The sequence below is a fragment of the Phytophthora ramorum genome (assembly GCF_020800215.1).
Source record: "Phytophthora ramorum isolate Pr-102 chromosome Unknown Phyram_PR-102_s0027, whole genome shotgun sequence".
Lineage (NCBI taxonomy): Eukaryota > Oomycota > Peronosporomycetes > Peronosporales > Peronosporaceae > Phytophthora > Phytophthora ramorum.
In genome coordinates this window covers 52,500-68,090 of record NW_027150673.1, presented here as the reverse complement: position 1 = coordinate 68,090, position 15,591 = coordinate 52,500, and the positions used below count along the sequence as shown (strand labels likewise).

The following is a 15,591-nucleotide window of genomic DNA, read 5'->3' as shown; positions in this document are numbered from 1 at the left end:
AATGGTTACACTTGAGAGAGCTGCACGGACGGACCTTCCCAATGTATGGACTGGGTAGCAGCTCTCACTTTTGATTTTGATCAGTACATTACGGCACGAAATCCTCCGGAGCAACGACAGCTCCCCTCGCTAGTGTTTTACACTATCTTACAAAAACGACAATAGCCGACACCTCTAGATTTCTGACTTGTCGTACCCTCTGACATCGGTGAATTGGAGGGGAGGGGGGTTAAATAGTGCTGCCGTGTATTATTTTACTTCATGTCTCCATGAGCTGTTTGAGCTCGGAATCCGAGCGAACGCGGGTTTCCTGGCCGCTGGACGTCACGCAGGCCATGTGCCCGTCCGGGAAGTAGCGTATCTTCTTCTGGTTGAGCAGCGTCACTTCGCGCAGGCCGTCGGGCTGCTCGAGCATGGTGGTGCCGTCCGGGAACACAGAGAACTCGTCGCCGTTCGGGCGGATGGTCTTCTTGATACCGTCGGCGAACTGGATTTCCGTCGTGCCATCGGGGAAGCTCGTCTCGACCTGCTGATTCGGAAATTCGTACACCGTTCGATTGTCTGGGTACGTCGTTAGCTTCGTCTGGGCCTCGTAGTAGTAATATACACTGATCCCTGTGTCAGGGAAGAGCTGCAGCAGTTGCATCAACCAGAAGAAAACCGTTAGTGATACGACCCATGCACTTCGTACTACAATTAACATACCTCTTTGTGGTCACCGTTCGTGAACTTGATGACAATGTGGCCGTTAGCGTCAATATCCTTCTCGTTGCCGTCCGGGAATGTGATCTTCCTGCTGCCGTCCGAGAACAGCAACTCCTTCTTCCCGCCGGAGTGTGCAATCTCTTGACTCACCGTTTTGGGCTCTGACACTGACGCAGTGAACGCCGAAATAGCGCCATCCACATCACCATCGCCAGATTTCCGACAATCCAGACCGTGCAGAGCTTCATCATCTTCCGAATTCGGAATTGCCCATTCGAACGTGGCGGCGCCAGCGCTTGCACGAGCGTCGTCTGCGTCGCTAGCATACTTGTCCTCCCTTTTGCGTGTTAGGTTAGAGTAATCAGTGAAAACTCCTTCGCTTGAGTGCTTGGGGTCTTCTTGATCGAAACTGTATCGCTTCGGGTTGTAGTCATCCACTGTGTTAGATTGCAGATGATGATGGTACCCAGGGTGCTCTGTAAATGCATGGTCTTGATTACCGCTTTCTTCAGAGCGACTGCCTTCGTTCGGGAAACTCCATCTTTGCAAGAGTTCATCTGCAGTTCCCTTAATCGCTAAAACGTCGTCTATGGTGCGAAGCTCGTTCCTTTCACCCAGAACAAAAGGAGCTGCTTCAGAAGTTATCCTGGGTGTTGTTTGCGATCGAGTAGCCTCCTGTTTCTCCTTCACTAGGCACTCATATTTCCCCCACTGCTCCAAGCGATCTTTTTCCAGGAACTTAATTTCATCACTCAGCTCTCGGTTTTTCTCCTCCAATTCCTGAGCACGTCAGGCAACAATACAATCAGTTACTAACGACACAGATACGAGTCAGCAAGTAATCACATTAGAAACACATACCATCAGGCGTTGCCGCAAGTTGTCGTTCCCAGCCTTCCACTTGGTCGTGAGATCCTTTTCATCAAGCTGCATCTTCACAATTTGCGCCTTGAGTAATTCCACCTCACCGCGGTCTTTTCGACTCTGGTGTGATATTGTCGCGTTCATACGCAGTTTCCACTGCCGGTCCTGGAGTTTCTGCTCTGTTTTCATCTTGGCGCGCTCTTGCTCCCATTCTTTCTCAATGAGTACGCGCTGTTTCTGCTGATATTGCGCAAACTCGTCCCGTTCGAGGGCTAGCTTCTTCACCTCTTGTTCAAAGTAGTCCTTGCGCTTTTGAAGCTGCAGCGTCTCTGATTTGTAGAATTTGACTTCTTCCTCTAGCTCGTACAGTTTTTCTTCGATAACCGCGGGCAGGATCATGCCAGAGTCTGTTGGCTGCGAGATTCGACCATGAGGTTGCGGCGGTTTGCCCGTATTTGCGCCTGCTTTCTGCTTTTGTGGTGCGCGTGAAGACGCAGTAGTTTTACCCTTCGCAGTCCCCGCGCGTTTGCTATCAGTTTTGGTTTTGCTGGTCGCTGTCCTCACGGCAGGTGGCTTTTGCTTCCCGCGCAACTTTTGTTTCAGCGTCGACAGCGATTTGTCCTGAGCAGGAGGCGGCGGTGGCACGGGAAGTCCGTTTTTGCCACGTCCATTGCCACCGCCACCAGCAGTTGAGTCAACATCATCGTCATGCGATGGGCTAGTACTATTGAGGCCTTCATCCTGCTCATGTTCTCCGAATACGTGCTGTACCAGCGATGAGACAGGAGCATTACTGTGTGCTGAGCGATCGGGAACGTCCATTTCATTGTGTCCAAGGGTATCAGTGTTGTCATCGGCATGCTCCGCAAAGTAGGCTGCGCGGGCTGTTGGTTGTTGTCTGCCATCCATATCGGGTGCTCTATTAACTAAACCATACCGGCCACCAGTGGCAGAATCAACATTGGAACGTTGTTCTGGAGCCAAGCTTTGCCGTGGCTGAAACGATAAACCGTCATCCCACGGCACAGAATCATCGAAGCTGACAGCGCTCAGTTCAGAAGGAGGGTCACCGTAATTGTTGCCGTATCCAAAGTGATCACGAAGTTGGTTGGTAAATCCACCCCGATCGGCCATCCAGTCATCCTTCGACAGGGTTGAGTGGTCGTCAAATACGAGCGCCGAGTCTGCTTCCTCGTCCAGATTGTCGTCGAATATCGAGCCTGACTTAGCAGTTTGCCACCTAGACCGCTCTTGTTCGTGCAGATCCGACACGAAGGAAGAATACGGTAGACCCCAGTGATTTTCATCTGTCTGGGTATCCGGAACCTGATCCCGTCGCTCAGCTGCTGAAGCTGACTGTTGCTGTTGCTTCTCCATCAAATACGCCTCTTTCTCCGCTGCCAGATCGCGCTCAATTGCCTCAAACTCGGCCATCTCATTCGCTTCCCGCTCCTGCTTGGCTTCGTATGACTGACGCACGTGCTTCATGCCCATTATATCCGTGCTTGTTGTAGAGCGGAACGACGCGTTTTGCCACTCTGCGAAATGATCCGCCTGTTGCTTCCTATACTGCGCCTGATATCCATCATTATCAGCCTGGTTGTTGCGTTGTGTCTGCCGTATTGGCGACACCGGCGGCGACAGCGTCTGCGATGGACCTGGAGCGGTCCGCACTAGCTCTGGAGGTGTCGTAACAGGCGACAAAGTCCCCGAAGAAGAGGCCAATGAGCTCCTCTTCCTTTGCTTCTGCCTCCTCGTCACTGACACCTCCTCCTCCTCTACCTTCGACACGAGCTTGTGTTTCACCACCTTCTGCTTGGCCCCAGGCCGCTGCATCCACCAGCCTCGCGCTCCTCTTTTAAGGAAAGGCTTCTTGCTCACTTTTCCAGTGGCTGTTACCGTTGATTTAGCCCCGTTTCCCTCGGATTTACGCAATTCCCGCGCCAGCAGCTCCTCGAATGGAACTATCAGCAACACAAAAGACGGTGAGGAGTCTCATTCAAGCACCGCAGGCATAAACAGCGCGTACCTTTTGCACCTGATACTGGGACGTCCTCGCTGGAGGTGACGCTCAAGCGCCGGTTGCCCGCGTCATTCTCCTTGCGCCACGCGCGACCGCCGGGCGCCATGGTCAAGCCGTCGTTGCCAGGTCCAGGTCCGACTTTCCACAAAAGGTCAAACTCGCCGCGATTGGATGAAATGTTCATTTAGCTGGTCGATACGGCGTAATTACGTTTGTAAGAAGCCGTTTTTACGAGCTCGAAACGGGTGGATGGCTTTGAAGGGAAAGCCGCCGCTGTCAATGTGAGCTCATTTTCAGAAGTGCAGCGGGAGACGACAGGGGAGTAAACCAGCGGAGTATGTTGTTGTGCGTGTGGGTGTTGCCTTCAGACTGGGGAAAATGATGATTCCTTTATCTCGATAGTTTCACGACGGTCATCTGAGTAGGCCAAAGGCCCGCGGTGGTGAGAATCGAGAAACAAAAAAAGCTCTGATACTTCCAGTATCCTCTGTGTTTGCATGTGGGGGTCCTTTACAAGTAGGGTGCGATGACGAGAAACCTTTATATCTGTCAATCCACTGAGTGCGACTGTGAAGATAAAGTAAACTATAGCTTTTTAACTGCAAACGTGAGCACCAACAATCAAACCAAGTTTCATTCTCTTCGTTTTGCTTCAAAGTTTATGAAGGTGGTGGTATACTAGTGAATATGCTTGTGTGTGGCTTGCTATCAACATTTCGTGCACATCGTACTTCTTAACACTAAGTACATGAAACTTAAACGCAACACGGAGGATATCTGCACACAACATTTCCCACCGCTAACAACACGAGGGTCTTTTGACCGTCTTAATCGTGGTCGACCGGGTTCAACTCACTCAGTGCGGGGCTTGCGGTACTGAGATGTAGCTCCGGCGCATATAGGGGATAAGTAAGAGGGGCGACGGGAACCTGGAAAGATCATGATAATGATCAGAAATGGCTGATGGGTGTGCGGAAGTACATCCGAGTAGTGGAGGATTTGCGAGCCTTGTTATAGCTCCCCAGCATCCAATTTCAACAACTTCACTAAAACGGCAAGTCAGGTTGAGAATCCTTGGGAAGTAGCAAACAGGACCTCCAGATTCAATGAGCTAGCTCGCACAACACAGAGGTGTTTCCTTCGCAAGTGAAATCGGACGTGTACATTTAATTTTTGTTTAGGGGAGGGGGGTAAAAGCAATGCTTCGTCACCAGTGCATCCATTTAGACAAAGAGAAGATTGCCAGTTATGCACCTCTAAGCCCCGCTTTCTTCTCCTCTTCTTTGCATTCCTCCTTGCCCAGAGGAGAAATCATTCCAATCTACCTTTTATTCATCACTACCACGAACAGGACGATAGTCACGATCATGATACCACCGACAGTAAAGTGCATATACTCGATATGCTTATCGTTCAGGTCGGACGGGATAAACTTGCCAAAGAGAAGCACCATGATAGACATCAGAGTGTTACCCATGGAGTTGGCGAAGAAAGCGAGCGCGATGGACGTACTGCGCATACTCTGCGGAACCTCCGAGTAGTTGATGTCGTAGGACGCAACAGCAGCCAGAACCTCCGAAAGCGCTACCAATAGGTATTGCAGGATGGCCGTCCACCACGGAATGTCGTTCATCACTTGCCCTCCATCGTCGTTCAGGATGAATTGAGCTTCACCGTTAGAGTCCACATAGGTGAGCGGATCGGCGCTGCGACGGATGATCTCGTAGCAGCCCGTCCAAAGCATGGCCACAGTGACGACGCAGTAGCCGGCAAGCACCTTGCCGTAGCGACTCGGTGGCTTTCCAACGAACTTCGTGTACATCGGGTAGACCACCTTCTCGGTGAGTGCGACGAAGACCATACAGCCTATGGGGTTAAACGCTTGAACCGAGGGGCCCGGCATTTGACTAGCGTCCGGGCCGCTGCCGAGACGCATATCTGTCTGTTGCACGATCGATTGGTTGTTACCTCGCTGATTCTGGCACATCCAAAACACCACTTGGAAAGCATTGAGTGGCAGAATCCGAATCACTTGCTTCACACCATCCACGAGGTCACCGTCAAATTGACCGCTGACTGTATCCTTAGCGACCTCCATGAATGTCGAAGTGCAACCGAAGTAGATCCAGAGGAACGTTGCAACCACGATCATCACACCACATGCGTACGAAATGTTGTGACCAACTTCGCCATGGTCCGACAGGAAGGAAGCCAGGATGTTCAACGCAAACGCGGCAACGTACAGGATTGTGCCGAGCGTGATCATCTTGGCATTGAAGTTCTTCTTCGCGTGGGTCGTCATGATCTTGATCACTAGGGCGATCGACTCCCTCGTCGGAGGCACGTTCACGTAGCGTTGGCGAGAGATCCAGAGTAGCCCCAGGAACAAAAGAACCATGGCGAAGCCGGCAATATACACACTGACGTAGCCGTAGTCCGCGGGAATAGCACCCATTCCGTGGATGGACACGTACGGGAACGCAGCGTAGCCGATAAACGCACCAACATTCGCGACAGCATATTGGATGCTGAAAAACAGAGACTTCTCGGTCGCAGGAGCCGCGGGTGAAAACTGATCACCTCCATACGAGATGATAAGTGCTCGAAGACAGACTTGGGAGGTTGCAACGCCGAGAAACAGACCGATGTTGAAGATAGTCTTGCTTGCACCGACGTGGCTTAACACTGTGGGCAACGCAGCAACGACGAGGAGGAGGAGGCCGAAGCAGTCGAGAGTAGCAGCAGACAGCAACGTCTTGAACTTCCCGAGGCGCTCGTCAGAGATGTAGCCAGCAATGATGCACATGAACTGACACAGAGAGTCGAACGTCAGCTTCATCGAGGTGGAGCCTTTGTTGGACCACCCTAGCTTCTGGAAAAAGTTCTTGAGCGACTGCGCGATGGCAAAATTCGTGACTTGGCTGAACGCCGACAAGATAAACAGAATGATGCATGCAGACGCTCCTGAGCACATGCTTGGCATACTTGGCGGGGCGCTCATCCCAGAGCTTAGTGATCCCGTAATCGGTGACCGAAGGGGTCAACTGGGGTGTGAGGACCGGAGACGGAGATGGTTGTTTGGACATCTGCGCGGTAGGAGGTGATTTCAAGAATGAGCTTCAGTAGTCGCCACTACATTGAACCAACGAACCAATATCATCGGTAGGGTAACCTATTGATGACCACATTTTATCAGTATTAAACTGTGTGCTGTGACGAGCTCGAAGTGCATGTCGACGCTTTATGGTTCCTTTGGCGCGCTGGAAAGCCATAACGTGTTCGTGAGCATCGTGGCACTCACAATTGGTCTTGGTGAGTCACCAAGGCGGGAGCTCAGCTCAAGGAAGACATACTAATCCAACGACAAGTACCTTGGGGTCGGGAATCCAATGACAACAGCGACTGCTTCACCTCCAGAATGTCGGTATTGTAGATCGTGGCCACCACGTGGGAAGAAAGAAGCAGTGTGTGTTATCCAAAGTAGTAGTAAATTAACAAGCGTACACTGTAGCTTTTGCCTCCACATGAGAGTCGCAGCATGCATTAGATTCCCAGGCGAGTAGCGCTGTTAATGATGACACACTAAGTACGAGTGATCCAATGAACCGGTACCTTTATAGTGACATCCCCTCTTCGTTATCATAGTATATGTATAAATTATACCTGTGCCCTCCGTCCTCCCCCTCCTTCATTTCAGAGGCCACCGTCATCCCGGCGGTCTAGTATTTTACCGAGAGTCTGGGGGCAGCCATGTACGCCGCACAGCTCCGTTCCAAGGACGAGATCCTGGCCATCCGCGCCGCCGAGCGCGAGTACGCCAAGCGCGTGCAGCTCGCGCAGGAGACACTCAAGGTCGTGCGCGAGGAGCTGGCTACGTGCTACCGCGAGAACGGCGTGAACCACAAGATGGCATGCAAAAGCATCCGCGAGGAGTACGGCAAGCTCATCCAGGACCCCACGCACGGTGCTGGCTACCCGGTACGCTAATAAGCTCAGGAACTGGTGAGCGATTGACGAGAAGCTGAAGTACTTACCAAATCTGCTATTTCTTGGAACTTGTACAGACGCGACCGGAATTCTAGGTGCTGACTGGACACTCGGCGAGCGAGAATTAAAACAATATGTGGTCGAGCGAGCAGCGGGGCGCGACCTGAAAAGGAAAAACATGACAGAAAAACCATGAAAATACAAGCGAACGCGAATCGCAGGCTTGTTGTTGTTTGGGGTTGAGGTGGTCATTTTGGTGACTGTCTGGAAGCTGCTTGTAGGTGTGCCGTGCGCAACTTAGAGGTCGTGCAGGTAGTTGCAACGCTTCGCCCGGAGAGCCTCAATGCGCTGGAGTGCGTGGTAAAGACCACCGCTATCCGCTTCAATCTGATCCATCTCTCGCCCAGATCGAGTGCCGTCTTCATAGCGAAACAGGGATCGAGACCTGGTGCGTAGGGGTGAGCCGTCAGCCGAAGGAGGGGAGGTGTAGCAGGCTGGGTTTCTTTCAGCTGAGTTGCGACGACGCGGAATTCGTCTTCGCTTTCTGGTAGCTCGTCCACCTTCTGAAGTGACTTCAGCAGGTGCAGCATCTTGAGGGCAGTGACAAGATGAAGCTTCAACCGCTGACAGCAATGCCTGATGCTTCATTCTCTCCCCATTAAGCACCCGAATGACCAGATCTGAGCACGACTTGACACTGCCTTCAACTGTGCCGACTCTCGCTTGAAGCGCAGAGAGCGCTGCTTTCACAGCCTCTGCCTCATCGGCCACTGTCTTGCGGCTTTCTTTAAAAGCAACTTTGGTCTCGAGACGCTACAGACATGCGCGTGGTAAGTTTCAGCACGACGTCTAACCCAGCACGGCTATCAATTCAAAAACCTGCTGGTGGAGATCAGCGACTGATGCAACCACGCCCTTGACGCTGTCCGCGAGTTCCTTGATACGCGCCCGTTGCTCCTCTTGTTCTTCGGCTCCGGTCGTCAAGCTCGCTTGGATTTCGTCAACCGATTTCTTTATTGGACTGGCAAGCCGCGCCAGCATATCTTTGTGTTGTTGCTCCTGCTCGTGGGTATGTTCAGCAATCGCCTTTGTCAGATTCTGTTCTAACTCTTGAAACTTCTCATTGTTGCTACAGCGGGGTGGCAACGGTGGAGGCGGGAGTTGTATTTGCTGAGTCTGCCAATGCTGAAGGCGATGCAGCTACCATTACCAGTCAGCAGAATAGAAAAGGATTGCAGTGAGGACAAGCACGCAGCTTCTTGTCACCTGGTCGTCTTGACTTGACCCTAACAAGTTTTGCGATTGCGTCTGCGAGAAAGAAGACTGCGACATGGACGTTATGGCGCTCAACTGCTCGCTCTCCGGTGCATACATTGACATAGCCACCATTCCATGAGCTCTCCATGCAGATATTCACTTCCCAGCGCAGACGCCCTACCTTCGTGGGAGAGTGGGAAGCCGCCGCTCGTCTGGCTGCTCGCCCCACCTTCTGGCTGCGACGTCGACAGGCGACTCGCGTCGCGCACGCGTTCAGTGAACGTCAGCGGTTGGTATCGGGAGGTCGCTGGTCTCTCCGTGAGCGGCACTGAGGTGCTCTGTCTTCCTGCCGTGCGATGGCCCGCGGAACCTTGCAGTGGCAACGACGGCGCGCGTCCAGCTGCTCGACGAGAGTTCCTGCGTCAATGATCCTCCTACTCAGTACAGACAAGACAGGTCCACACCGAGCCAGCGCTTACGAGTTCTCATTACGACGCAGTAGCTGCGAGAGCGTAACCACCTCGTGGCGAACCGACATGCTTCCTCTTCACGTGCGCGCTCCGATGCGGAATCGAGAGTGAATGTACAACTTCAACAGGCTAACTACACCTACCACCTCTCCCTACAGGAACATATCAGGCTAACTACCTACCACATCTCCCTACAGGAACATCTCCCTCTAAGTCCGAATCTTGAATCAGTTCTGATTCAGTGCAGTTGACAATGGGTACACATTGTCAAATTGGGTACAAGATCCAACTCGCCTTCAAGCCTCACATTCACTTTTACCGTGTCCGAAGCGGGCCTTTCGTGCTGGGCTGTAGATCATCGTCTCCTGCGGCCAAGCAAGACAGACATGACGACGGCCATGAGCAAGACGATGAAGAAGTTCTGGATGGACTCCAAGATCGCGGAGGACAGTCGCTGGCACTCCAAGCACGAGGGCGACTTCCGCACGGACGACCGCCTGGCCGACCACTTTGTGGGCAAGCTGCGCGACGAGTGCCGCTTCGAGACGAACGAAGTGGCCATTATGGTCCGCTTCACGCGCATCCTCAAGGAGCTGCTGGATTCGTATGAGAGCCAAGCGAATCTGCTCTTGAAGTTGGCGGACACGGGGCGCGTGGTGACGCTGCTGCACCGCTACATCAACAACGCGCTGGACACGCTCGACATCCACGAGCCAGTCACTCGAGAGCAGTGGCACAGCCAACTTCTGGTCGAGCGAGAGGAACGACTTCAGCTGTTCAAGGACTTTGTCCAAGATTCGGAGCAACTGACTGCTGCTCTTGGAGGCAGGAACCAACAGCTCGAGATTGTGACGCTGCTGCGCTACTGTATAGAGAAATATCACGATGGTTTGACGCCATTTGCGGGAAAGGACGAGAAGTACCGTGATAAGCTGACGGGGGGAGAGTTGGATACGCTCTCATATGTGTACGACGTTGTCGTCCAGGAGGCTGGCATCGTGTCCGGAGAGCTGCCGGACTGGTTTGTCACCTCAGAGCATGAATGGGCCTGGGTGAACAAGGGTAAACTGGAAGACAGCAAGCTCCAATGGGACGACAAGGCCCGAATCAAAGTCACCGATAAAAATGTGAGCGACGAAGTGCGTGCCGAAGTGTGCGAGGAAGTATGCGTGCGACTCGCGTCCATTTGGACGGAGCTTAACCATCCTCATGTTCGAAAGTTCTTCGGTGCATCGTACGTTGGAAAACCTTTCGTTATCCACGAGACGTGTTTTCCACCAACATTTGAGAAAAACTTGTGGCACTATTTGGCAAACTGCACTCTTGGGCTCCAGTATATCCACGACCGTGGCCTCGTGTATCACGACATGTCGCCAACGACGCTTCTCTGCAGTTACTCCGAGCGCAGAGGTGTTTTGGACGGTCTGGGGTTGGTGTCACGAAGTCTAGTGGACCGATCCAACGTGATTAGAAGCCATACGGGGGGGAATCAATACGATGACCAGGAATCAGCGGTGAGTTACGATGTGTTAAGGTTCGGGATGGCCGTGTTCTTCCTTCTTTTAGGAGCTCGTAACTCGAACCTCCCGGGACCTACACGCGACAAGACATTTGACTCGTGGAAACACAAAACTACAATGCACCTTCCGGATGTTCAACCGGGGTTCATTGAAGACGAAGAATGGGAGTTGTTACAAGGCCTCTGTGCACCGAATCCTGCTGACCGAGCCACACTAGAAGATATCGTTTTCAAAATGGAACTACTGTCGGAGAGCGGGTCTCAGCAACGTGTAAATCGACCCCAGCAGTCCGTAGATAACATCTCGAGCTACAGTATCCCAAGTTACGGTGGTACCGTGGCCGAGTTGTTCGATGATTTCTCTGAGGAATTTGAAGATGACCTCAGCACAGTGGATCGTTCGGTGTACGATCGACTAAAAAATATGTTCGATCAACTGGAAAACGCGGGGCAACCGATACCTATCGTGGTGGCTGAAGATTTCAGCCTGCTACTCTGGGACTTATTCCGAAAGGTTGAAAGCTCCATGTCAGATTGCAGCAGCATGTCTATTCAGATCGCCTCGCAGTCAGTAGCAGGGCAAAACTATCACTTTCATCACCAGATTGATCAACTGCAACACGGCTTCTCGCCATTGCAAGGGGCAGATACTGTTCACCGTTGGCAGCCTACCTGGGATCAAGCCCAGCGCAAACAACGAGATCAGTTCTTGGAGTGCCTGAAGAACCCGTCCACACTTCTTGAGCAAATCAATCGCCCAGAGGATATCGCAATGCTTCGGTTTGAGGCACAGAATCGTGCTGGCGCCTATTCACCGGACATTGTGGAGGCGATGATAAAGGTGCTGAGAGAAGCTGAAGAGCGCGGTATGAAGAACGCTGGTGTGATTCCCAAGTGGTTTATCCCCAGCTACCAAGTGCAACTGGACAAGCGCCTTGGTGACGGCGGGTTTGCTTTTGTGAATTTGGGCAAATGGTTCGGGACGAATGTGGTCGTGAAAAGACTCAAGCCTGCAGACGTAAACGAGGATTCTCGTGAACAGTTTCGTCGAGAGGCGGATTTGTGGTTCACGTTGAATCATTCCAACTTGATCAAACTATATGGTGCGTGTTATGAGGGTCGTCAGCCATTCTTCGTCTGTGAGCTTGCAACACGCCAAACACTAACGGACTACTTGAAACCTGAAAACGGTAGACGCCGAGAGTTGTGGTTTCGCCTTTTGCAAGCAGCTCTTGGAATTGAGCATCTCCATGACCACAACATCGTGCATGGAGACCTCAAGAATGATAATATTCTAGTCTGCGAAGGAGGAGCAGCGAAAATCGCAGACTTTGGACTGAGTGTTCTGGGCACGAACCCCGAGGCCAAAATGACGGAGGCGGTGCGTTGGAAAGCACCCGAATGTCTGGAGGGCGAGCACCCCACTTTCGCATCCGATATTTACGCCTTTGGAATGTGCATTATCGAAGCAGTGACTGGCGATTTCCCTTGGGGGCGATCTATGCCAGACAATGCTGTGATTCATGCTGTAAAGAATGAAAAGAAAATGCCTGCCCAACCCGCAGTCTTCATGGACAACGAATGGGATCTGGTGGAACGAATGTGTCGCTGGGACCCTCAGAGACGCATTGGCATTGGCTCTGTCATTAAAATCCTAGAAGATATTGGAGTGAGGAACCTGGTCGAGACTGATGGGCAGATTGAAACAATCAAGATCGACAGCAAGACTCGACATGGGAAGCGATGGACTGCGAAACTACGGAAGTCAGCAGCCCGGCTCGGTCATACTTCCAGAGTATACACCAAATAACAGGAGTTGCGTGTTGAATTTTCAACGTTTGCTACGAACAGCACGGCTTTAATCGCTTGATAGTTTTGAAAACAAAATCAGTGCTAATGTTGCAACTCGGTCCGTGTCTGCTTCTCACTCTGCGTAGACTTGACTACATTTGCATGTATCGGCTGCCGCTAGCTCCCCCCGTAGGGCCATACACGTTTGAGGATGAGTTTCCGTAAGCATATCCCGCATCTCCTCCACCTCGGTAGGCCGTAGATGCCGACTCAGCGTAGCTGGGAGGCAACCCTCTTCCGCCTCGGTAGGCCGCCGACGAAGATGAGTCGCTAGTATCGCCGCCTCCGTAGGCTGATGATGAGCCCATCGACGAGCTTGAGGAAGCGTGGCTGCGCGTGCCCCCTTGGGCAGCGGCACGGCCGGCCGCAGCAGCACGCAGGCTACGCACCCATTCCTGCTTCACCTCGCGGGACTTGGCGTGTAGCTGCAACGGATAGTACTTATCATCGCGGAAGGAGACGCTGAAGGCTTCCGGTACGGCATAGTTGTCTTCGATGATCGAACCAGTGACATCCATGGGAGGGTTGTCTGAACGGCAGCGCTCGTAGTCCTCCTTGGTGTCGTAAAAACTTAGCTGCGGACCTTGGAGGACAAAGTATCGCTGCTGCCATTTGGCGCGGGCTGATCCACCAGCACCAGGAGCCATGTGCTGCTTGATGAGGTAGCCGCACAAGATCTGTGCAAAAGCCGAAGATGCAAATTCCGTTGCACGGTATTGACCCTGCTGTGCTGTGTCGGCCAGGCGTTTCATAGTAGCGTTGTGATTCAGAATGTGCTCTAGCTCATTGGTCTTGAATTCCAGCGTAGAGCGGAGTCCTGCCAGCTCGGCCGCACACCGCTGTTCTGCCTCTTTTACTCCCAGCTCACATTTTTGCTGCTGTTGAGCAGAAAGCTCCTGCATTGCACCAGCTTGTCCTTGTGCCACCGCTACCTTGACGCTAAGGTCATTCATTTCCTTCTCAAGAGAGCGCACTTCAGTCATATGGGCGGCATTTGTGGTCTCAGTACGCTGGATTACTTGCGAAATAACGCGCTGGCTCACAAATTCACAGTATGCGGCATCTGCTGATGGACCGACGGCGTGGGAAAAGTACTCCTTGTGTAATGCAGTCAAGTCAGCCTGTAAGAAGTGCTGCGTTTCACGGAAGAGCTCCATGGCAGACTTCTGGCGGTGCTTCTCTGGGTGTGCCAAGTACTCATTTCCAGGCCGACTCAGGACATCCAGCACGTGCCGGCAGTACGCCATTGACGCCGCTGCATTCTGCTGACGATAAGAACCAAACTCTGCAGTCACTGCCGCACGGAACTGCGCCATGTAGTCTTCACCTCCTCCTGCTTCGGCATCCGCACCCATGTCACCATCGACAACCTCGCGCAACTTCTTCTTGGCTAACCGCTTGCACAAGCGATGCACATTTTTCAGCCTATCGTCGGCACAAGGCAAGCGTGTGCGCTCCACGTTGCGTGCTGCAGCTTCGGCGTCAGCATCCTCTTCCATGATCTCAATCATCTCATTCTCGGATGCCGTGGGATCCTCATCTTCGTCACCTCCATTCGAGTCTTGCATCTCCAACTCGGGACGCAGTGTCACAGACCGCAGGTTTCCGTGTTCGTCGAACATGGCGTTAGTTCCTTGCCCGTTATCGACCACTTCAAGTTCGCCGTTCTCCTCCTGATCAACTTCAAATCTAGCATCTTCCTCAAACTGCTCGGGTGAGACAAAAGTCCGCACACGCGCGTGCAGCTCCGCCTTGTACCTGTCGACCGCGTCTTCAAGCGCGTCGTGGCACTGCGCCTGCACAACACGGCTCCAGGCGCTCGAGATCACGGGCGCCTTGCCGCTGTTCAGCGCTTCCACGTACGAAGCCGCCAGATTGACGAACATGGCTCCATTCAGCGGTTTGCCGAACATGGTCTTAGGTTTGGCCTTGCCAAAAAGCCTCTTGCGGAGACTCTCGAAGCTGGATCGGAACTCATCGCGCAGGTCGTCGTACGGGACTTGGGGCAAGTTGCGGAGCTGCTGCTCGTCGTCCACAGGCCGCACGAGCGTAACGCAGTCTCTCTGTCGGAAGAAATCACTGAGCAGCGCGCGGATCTGGTCCTTCTCCACGGCGTCGTCGCTGTACCCGCCCGTGGGCTGCAGCGCGTTCTCCAGGTACTGTTTAGCCGAGATCTTCTTGCCGTTGTCTAGCAGCTGCAGCGTAAAATCTCGCACGACCCACAGGAAGCTCGGGAAGAACTCGTGCAGCCTGTCGTCACTACTGGCAGAGGAGGACGTCTGGATGTGCTTGGACAGGTTCACCACGAGCGACAGGTCCTCGATGGCGTTGCCGTCGATAACACCGCGGCTGTTATATACGAAGCTCGAGGCCAGCAGCAGCGCCAGCGCGAAGATGCGCGTGTCGTGGGTCTGCTCGCGGTCGACGCTGCCGAGGCCTTCGGTGTCCAGGAACAGGACGCTGGTGTCGTCGTCCAGGGGGATGGGCCGCCCCCACATCCAGATGCCCTTGGTGCACGCGTTCACGGTGCCACCCACGGCGAAACCCGCGGGCTCTTGTGTCTCCTGCTGTGCCGACGGGTTGGTCAAGCCTTGCACCAGCAGGTTGAGCAGGAAGCTCTTGCCCGTGCGGTAGAGACCCGCCACGGCCACCACCACGAGCCGCGTCTTGACCTGCTCCAGAACCGCGCACGCCTCGGGGTTTACGCGGAAGCCCCCGTCATCGTCCACCAGCACGAAGGGCAGCGGCTGCACCGACGCCATGCCACTTGCTTTTTGTATATGCGTGAAAGTGCTACAAAAAGCGAACCCACGACAGGTACCGATTGATAGGTACGTTTCGAGTGACATACATTCTGACGTACCCATGGGGTACGACGGGTTACGCCGCCATACTTGACTGGAGCCCATTGAGCA

At 53.2% G+C, this 15,591-nt stretch overlaps 7 protein-coding genes across 7 annotated transcripts; 2 read left to right on the top strand and 5 right to left on the bottom strand.

The window, feature by feature from the left end:
- Nucleotides 1-259: 259 nt before the first annotated feature.
- KRP23_15261 (Centromere protein J) lies at nt 260-3,776 on the bottom strand (the record flags this gene model as incomplete). The annotated part of the gene is made up of 4 exons (XM_067886181.1): nt 260-631; nt 706-1,485; nt 1,567-3,533; nt 3,599-3,776. 4 exons carry the CDS (start codon nt 3,774-3,776, stop codon nt 260-262), a joined length of 3,297 nt encoding a protein of 1,098 aa, XP_067736669.1.
- A 1,780-nt stretch (nt 3,777-5,556) lies between these two features.
- On the bottom strand, nt 5,557-6,752 carry KRP23_15260 (Solute carrier family 15 member 1; the record flags this gene model as incomplete). Its single annotated transcript, XM_067886180.1, has 4 exons — nt 5,557-5,570; nt 5,636-6,513; nt 6,578-6,678; nt 6,744-6,752. 4 exons carry the CDS (start codon nt 6,750-6,752, stop codon nt 5,557-5,559), a joined length of 1,002 nt encoding a protein of 333 aa, XP_067736668.1.
- A 590-nt stretch (nt 6,753-7,342) lies between these two features.
- Nucleotides 7,343-7,674, top strand: KRP23_15259 (uncharacterized protein; the record flags this gene model as incomplete). Its single annotated transcript, XM_067886179.1, has 2 exons — nt 7,343-7,570; nt 7,657-7,674. 2 exons carry the CDS (start codon nt 7,343-7,345, stop codon nt 7,672-7,674), a joined length of 246 nt encoding a protein of 81 aa, XP_067736667.1.
- Nucleotides 7,675-7,876: 202 nt separating this feature from the next.
- KRP23_15258 (uncharacterized protein) lies at nt 7,877-8,620 on the bottom strand (the record flags this gene model as incomplete). The annotated part of the gene is made up of 2 exons (XM_067886178.1): nt 7,877-8,392; nt 8,459-8,620. 2 exons carry the CDS (start codon nt 8,618-8,620, stop codon nt 7,877-7,879), a joined length of 678 nt encoding a protein of 225 aa, XP_067736666.1.
- An 88-nt stretch (nt 8,621-8,708) lies between these two features.
- Nucleotides 8,709-9,374, bottom strand: KRP23_15257 (uncharacterized protein; the record flags this gene model as incomplete). Its single annotated transcript, XM_067886177.1, has 4 exons — nt 8,709-8,779; nt 8,846-8,929; nt 9,018-9,253; nt 9,316-9,374. 4 exons carry the CDS (start codon nt 9,372-9,374, stop codon nt 8,709-8,711), a joined length of 450 nt encoding a protein of 149 aa, XP_067736665.1.
- A 318-nt stretch (nt 9,375-9,692) lies between these two features.
- KRP23_15256 (uncharacterized protein) lies at nt 9,693-12,123 on the top strand (the record flags this gene model as incomplete). The annotated part of the gene is made up of 2 exons (XM_067886176.1): nt 9,693-11,928; nt 12,020-12,123. The coding sequence occupies 2 exons, from the start codon at nt 9,693-9,695 to the stop codon at nt 12,121-12,123; spliced, it is 2,340 nt and encodes a 779-aa protein (XP_067736664.1).
- Nucleotides 12,124-12,768: 645 nt separating this feature from the next.
- On the bottom strand, nt 12,769-15,438 carry KRP23_15255 (Guanylate-binding protein 4; the record flags this gene model as incomplete). The annotated part of the gene is made up of 1 exon (XM_067886175.1): nt 12,769-15,438. One exon carries the CDS (start codon nt 15,436-15,438, stop codon nt 12,769-12,771), a length of 2,670 nt encoding a protein of 889 aa, XP_067736663.1.
- Between the last annotated feature and the right edge of the window lie 153 nt (nt 15,439-15,591).